Source organism: Limulus polyphemus, unplaced genomic scaffold, assembly GCF_000517525.1.
Source record: "Limulus polyphemus unplaced genomic scaffold, Limulus_polyphemus-2.1.2 Scaffold1780, whole genome shotgun sequence".
NCBI classification, from domain to species: Eukaryota; Metazoa; Arthropoda; class Merostomata; order Xiphosura; family Limulidae; genus Limulus; species Limulus polyphemus.
Window position 1 is genome coordinate 19,439 of NW_013667390.1, and position 6,637 is coordinate 26,075.

The 6,637-nt window shown below is 31.7% G+C and overlaps 1 protein-coding gene across 1 annotated transcript in view; it reads left to right on the forward strand.

Annotated features, from left to right (window-relative positions):
• LOC106464914 (WD repeat-containing protein 43-like) overlaps positions 1–6,637 on the forward strand; it is a 62,270-nt gene that overhangs the window by 17,948 nt on the left and 37,685 nt on the right. Inside the window, exon 4 of the mRNA XM_013925086.2 lies at positions 1,563–1,680. Coding sequence (XP_013780540.1) covers positions 1,563–1,680 — 118 coding nt within the window. The remainder of the gene's footprint in view (positions 1–1,562; positions 1,681–6,637) is intronic.

The window sequence follows — 6,637 nt, forward strand, 5'->3', positions numbered from 1 at the left end:
ATTATAAAACTAAACTTTAGTCTTTACAAAGTAACTTGTCTTGACTGTGTTTTAGTCGACTAGTATTTTGTAAAATACAGTCACATTTCAATTATTATACATTATATATGTATATAGATTATTGCTATATAAAAATAAGTTCTTAAACTTATTTTTCATAAAACATAGAACAGTAAATAAAGAAATATAGCAAACAATTATCTCTTCTAGTTACAAACTTTGTACTCAACTGCTGCTTTTAAAATTTCGCATGTGGAGGATATGAAACAAAATAATTCTTTAAGGTTTTACATATACACTTTGAAATATATACAATATATCAATACCATAGAATTCTATAATTTATCAAGCTTAGTAACTTAGCTGTATTTGGGTCTAAAAAAATATGAAATTTAGCTCACTAATGTCTTACCTTACTGCTTGAAATCTAGAATAAAAAGAAAGAGTCCTAAAGAGGGAATTGGTTGTTCACGCATCATAGAAAGAAGTAGGTGTACATGAGCAAGTGTTTCTAAAAATGAAAAGAGGTGGGCAGAGCCAATATGTTTGAGGCAATAAATGCAGTGATATCTCAGCAAATAGAACAGATAGGAGGTTCTTATTTTATATTCTAGCTTGTCAATATCTGTAATTTGAGTTCCTAATTTGTAAGAAACTATAGACTATATTTGAACATTACAAACATCTAATTTGAACCAGTTCTGCATTCAACATACCACGAGACACACACAAATAAATGTTTATCTGACTAAAACATAAAAAGTAATAAGTTCAAATCTGCAACAAATATAAATATCGTAATCATTTCTTATAAATACCATTTCCTAATGTAATTTTCCAAGATATTAAAGATAATAATGCAAAGAAACTAAATTTATCAAAAGTAATAGGCTTAATATTTCTTAAACAACGTGCATTTATGAAAGTTTTTATGAAGTTTCAAACAATTTCATCTACTAGTTTTATTGTTGGAATGAAATATAGCAAGATTTGCATTAGTATCATATGGTGGTCTACAAAAGCCCCATGAAAAGCTTTTTCCCTTTATATCTGCTAATAGAAACTCAAATGGATTCAATCTCCTTGCTGTTATCTTTTATATCCTCAACTTCAACAGGATGTAACTCTCATTTTTACATACATCATTTTTGTTAATGTGTTCCATGCAGTATATACCTAATTTAGAATCTCTTAATATTCTAACCCATCTATGCTTCTGTCTAAGCCTTTCTTCTATGTAACAAAGTTTAAACTGCCTGACAAGAGGCTTCTGCCTGAAACACTGCAAATAATAATAAAGTTTTTGTTATAGACGTGTTTTATCAGTTTTGAACACTTTTTTTCACTATTTTTCCACATTTTGTGGTCTTTTCTACTGTGTTTTTACATATAGAGCCACTCTTCCCTCTCTCTCTTTAGTACTCTATCTCTATTAAATATCAATATATATATATATATATATTCTTCAATGTCATGTAGCTTATGTTTTAGTGAGTCTTAATACATATTGGACAAAGTAATGGATATCTTGGGAACCAGCTAAGTATTGTTCTCTCTTTCAGCAAATGGAAAGGGGATCGGAACAGCGTTTATTCAGTATGTCCTATAGATTCCAATAATTTGTTATCTGCCAGCAGAACTATCAAGTGGTGGGATGTAGAGAAGAAGGTAGTGATTAAGGTAAGATTTATTTTCTACTAACTTGGCTACATTTTCTCAATTGGTCAATCCTTATCCCAATAACTTGTTCATTTTTGAAGTCACATTTCAACTAGACTAAAAACTATGTTTTTGCCATAGAATTGTTATAAACAGTGGATACTATTCAATTGATATTAATTTACATATTTGTTGACACATGATGAAACCAATGGTGTGAAATCCATTGTGCCACTATTTTGAATTTAAAAATTATCACATATTTCATTATTTATGTGTGAGAAAAATTACACCTATTAGATATATATAATGTGGAGCTTTAGTAAAAATTTTTGTAAATATAGAAAATTTAACGACAGAAATTTTATAACTTATACTTAGATTGTGTATGTCCTTTCTATGATTCATTTTAATGTAGTGTTGCAGTTTTTGTAAAAAATTAAGCCATGATTTTCACCTACAATCACATTTCATTTGCTGTGTTTGTTCTCTTTTTACATTGGCAAGAGGACCATATCTCTGACTGTGATTGTGAAAACTAATCACTTGCTTGCAGTAATTAAACTGTAGAGAGGAGATACGTCTGTTTGAACCTTTCCCACCCTAGTCATTTGAGTAGTAAAGTTTAGTACATAATTTATTTGAGATTTATTTCTTTATAATCAAAGTTCTTTCAAGTAGTGTCTATGCTTGAGAGAGTAACATCAAGTCTTGTGTATGTATCCAGAACAAAATCTAGACTTCAGGGTTAGCTTCCTATTTCTCTTATTACTTAATTTGGGAAATAGGAAATAGTCGCATCTAGTGGCATTTTATGAGTGATGACATCTGGAAATATTGTTGCATTTGCCCACAATTAATTGAGGTTAGCAAAGAGAAATGTTACATTTTAGATATGTTAAATAAGGTTTATGATTTGATAACACAGATATTTGTATTTTTTTTACCTTATGTTCTCTAACTTTAAACAGGTGAAATTGATAAAATATTAACCTTCCCAGAAAAATACAAGGATTTGAATTTATAAATTGATGTTTCAAAGGTTCTCTTAGAAATAGCAGCAATGAAGGGTGGGAGGGGGATGAAACATCAAATAAAAACAAAGCATGATAGTACAATGGAATGGGCAGCAACTGCCCATTGTAGAAAAACACATTGGACCATGTTTTGAAAGTTTTCATCTTCAGGTGTATGTATTTTGTTTTTGTCTGGAAGTTGTTTTGATGTAAAATTAATTCATTTGACAGAAATAATTTATTATCAAGGGTGTTTGAAGATTAAGCAATCTTCATTTACCCTGCACGAGACTGAAAATTATAAATTTCTGACGGTTATTGGAGTCTGTTCAAGCCAAGCGTGCTGATTCTAACTGGGCTGTAGTTTTAAATAAGAATCTCAAGGCAGGTAGGCAAAGGTGAAGTTGAGTTGAGGCAGGTTGAAATGTAGGAAAAGAAGATAATTTGAGAACTGATTGCTCACAAAGGATCAAACAAACAAGCCTTTTCAGGGCCTGGCCTGGATCAATAAATCCCAATGACATGGCTGGGACCTGTAGATCCAAATAAAACCCGGCTAGTGCCCGAGTGAAAAGTTATACATAAAATTCAACAGGTTTAAGTTTCAAGATCATGGTGAAGGGTTAGTATTGTCATGTATCAGGTTGAATGAGGATAGGTGTTTGCACCAAGATTTGGGGGGTGGCAGTGATTTTATGAAAATCGGATGTTAAGGAGTTTCGTTTGGTGGATTTTTTGTAATATGTAGTAGCGATTTTAATTATGCGTTATTGTACTGTTTGTAGTGTGGTGTGTTTTTCCACATAGCATGATGATGTGAAGTGAGGTAGGCAATGGGCTAGACATATCACGTGGTTTTGTAATTTTTGTATTGTAGGGAATTGATATTGATTCATGTTGCATGTTACCATCTAGCCATAATCTATTAAGGGTCTAATGAATGTTTTGTATATACAAGTTATAATTTGTGGTCTGCATCCATGAGTGTGATGGCTTCTTTTACAAAGGTATGCTATTCTGGTTTTAAGTTTTTGCTGATTTTCTTGAAATGTGTATGCCAGGTTATTTTAGGGTTGATTGTTACACCTCCTCCACACAAATAAAACCAAGTTCTTATAGACGCCGTGTTGATGACACTTGTTATCTGGCCCCACGATCATGAAAACTTGCCGGTCTTCACAGAACATCTCAGTTCTAGAGACAAAAGAATCCAGTTCACAATGGAAATAGAGGAACAAACAGCCTAATATTTCTTGACATACTCATCAGCAGAAAACACACCCACACTGTCAGATACCTACATTTCCAGTCCTGTCATCCAACCTTGGTAAAACGTGGTGTAATCCAATGCCTGAGCTTGAGAGCAGAAAACATTTATCCATCAATACAGAACAACAAAAGATCAAAGAGTGTTTTAAACAGAACAATTACACCTCTACCTTCATCAAGAACTTCCTGAAGAAGAAAGAAAAGATAAGAACACCACTACTGCTAATTACCTCCCCTAGATGCAAAATTTCAGTGAAAAACTCAGATGCATAGCCAAAAAGTTCAACATAGATATCTGGTGGAAATATTACAAGACAATAAGATATATTTTAGTGAAAACCAAACAGAAACCATATCGCTACTGTAAAAAAAAAGTTCTACCACCAAAATGTGAATCGGCAATTGGCCAGCATTTACTAGTTAACCCGACTTGTGCTGACAGCTACCCGGATAACAGGTTTGAAATTATTGTAAACGGTCGGTCGGCCTTTCATCTCTATATTTTGGGAGCCACCTTTATTAAAACACATAAACCTGTCCTTTGCTGCCAAAAATAATTCCTATACAATCTACACATCCTTCAGTAGGTCTGTGACATTTCCTGATTGGCCAAAGGACATGCCAATCAGTGATTGCCTTACTGGCCTACGTTGATCTGACTCATTTTATAAGTTGTACTATTTCCTATAGATCATTTTCCAGACGGTTCTGCTATAATTAGAGTCTGGCAAAAAGCTTCAGCAGATATTTCTTTTGCAACATCTCAACCAACAATTGGTCCAGTTATCAATGCGATTTTCTAGTTTTGAACTCGTCTTTTGAGATCTACGTATCTACATGTGCCGATGTTTCCATTTATCAACGTTATATTTTAAGATCTGTGCAAGAACTCAGCTAACAGATCTTTCCATATATAAAAGCTATCTTCAAGTTTTGTGCAACAAAAAACCTTTTCAAATATCTAAATGTATAATGTTATGAGATTTAAGCTATTTCATCTAAACATTTATGTTTTTGTGTTATAATTTGTGTTCATTCTAGAATGAAAGAGGCATAATTTATGTTTATTTCCTAATTTTTTATGGTGGTTGTGAGGTCGGTCAAATTTACCAAACCTGTACAGAGATTAATTACTGAAAATAACAGATAAAAAATAAAGTTTTTTTCCTAACAAATGTTTGATAACTATCCAGACTATAAAGATTTTGCATGTGAAATTTCAATTTTTTTTGATGCGTAAAAGTATTTTCAATCTTAAAATGAAAATTACTTTGCATGATAGATAGGCAAAATGTGATAAGTATAAAAAAAGCATGAGAAAAACGTTGCTTTACAAATTTAAGACTTAATAAAAAATAGATATTTTGCATATGAAAGCATTGTAATGTTTACTGATAACCTGTGAAATTTCGTTAACATTCGCTAACTAATTTGTAAGTTGTAGCATGAAAACTATAACAAGCACAAAATGGTTACAAGGTCGGTCCCAGTACTCGAGTCAGGTTGAAAGATTTAATTGAGTAGAGACCACTAACACAAAGTAGTTATGATAACAGTAGTAATAAAAATATTAATGTTGTTGATGTGGAAAATGTTACTCTATTTTGTTAACTCTTAACATTATATTAAATCTATTAGTTTCACTTAAACCTATGTGAAAGGGTTGTAGTCCAAGTATGCAGACATGACCTTTAACCTTATTGTCATGGGTCAAAGGCATGTCATCGTGTTTGTTGACTCGTATTCAGAATTTTATTCAATTACTATTTATGAATTTATGTCAGTAAGTTTGATATCAAACTCTTGATTATAATTCAAATTTTAGAACTATACATTACTCGATTTGTTAATTTAAAAGTAAATATTAAAAAAAACATTGTTTTAAAATCCCCCAACTTTGTATAATCCACGAAATGCAAATTTTATCCATTTTTAATTTTTTTAATAATCACGTACTCTCCTCATAGTTTCAAGTAATACACATGACCCAAAAAATATTTCTGAGTAAACCTAAACAATAAATGAGTATTTTTAACTTTAAATTGGATTTCATGTTTATATATGTACATAAAAAACATAAATGTATTTTTATTTCAAGTTTATGTTTATTGTGCCTAATAAATCGTGAGGTTAGCAGCGTGAACTTTGTACATTTGCCGTAAACTATCGTGACTGTTGGTGATCACTCTCGTTCAGTCCAGCACAGGAGCATTTCAACATTACTGTAGATATGAGAGTACGAAAGCTTTTCGGTACTTGGATATAATTTCTTTGAACTTTCAAACAAGTTTATTTATCCTAGTATGTTGTTTCACTATACAGACAAAACTAATTGCCAATACTAGTGAATGTATGTAATACTAATAGTTTACAGTACAGGTAGTTTGAATAACACTGCATGACCCTAGTTACTTGATACATCCTGTTAGAAGAGATTACCAAATGATACAGACACCCTAAATTACAAAGAAAATTACTTTACACCACTTAAAAGATTATTCATGGTCACATTCCTCCCATTATAGGCAAGATTTATGTTGGAATTCAAAACTTAAGCTCTTCAGTGTATTGAGACCCTAAATGTGAGAATGTCATAGCTTCCCTGTATTATTGAGAGGAATGTATTTAGTTTGTTTCACAACCAACATATGGGTTTTATTGTTGGCACTTGTACACCGAGTTTTAAACCATTT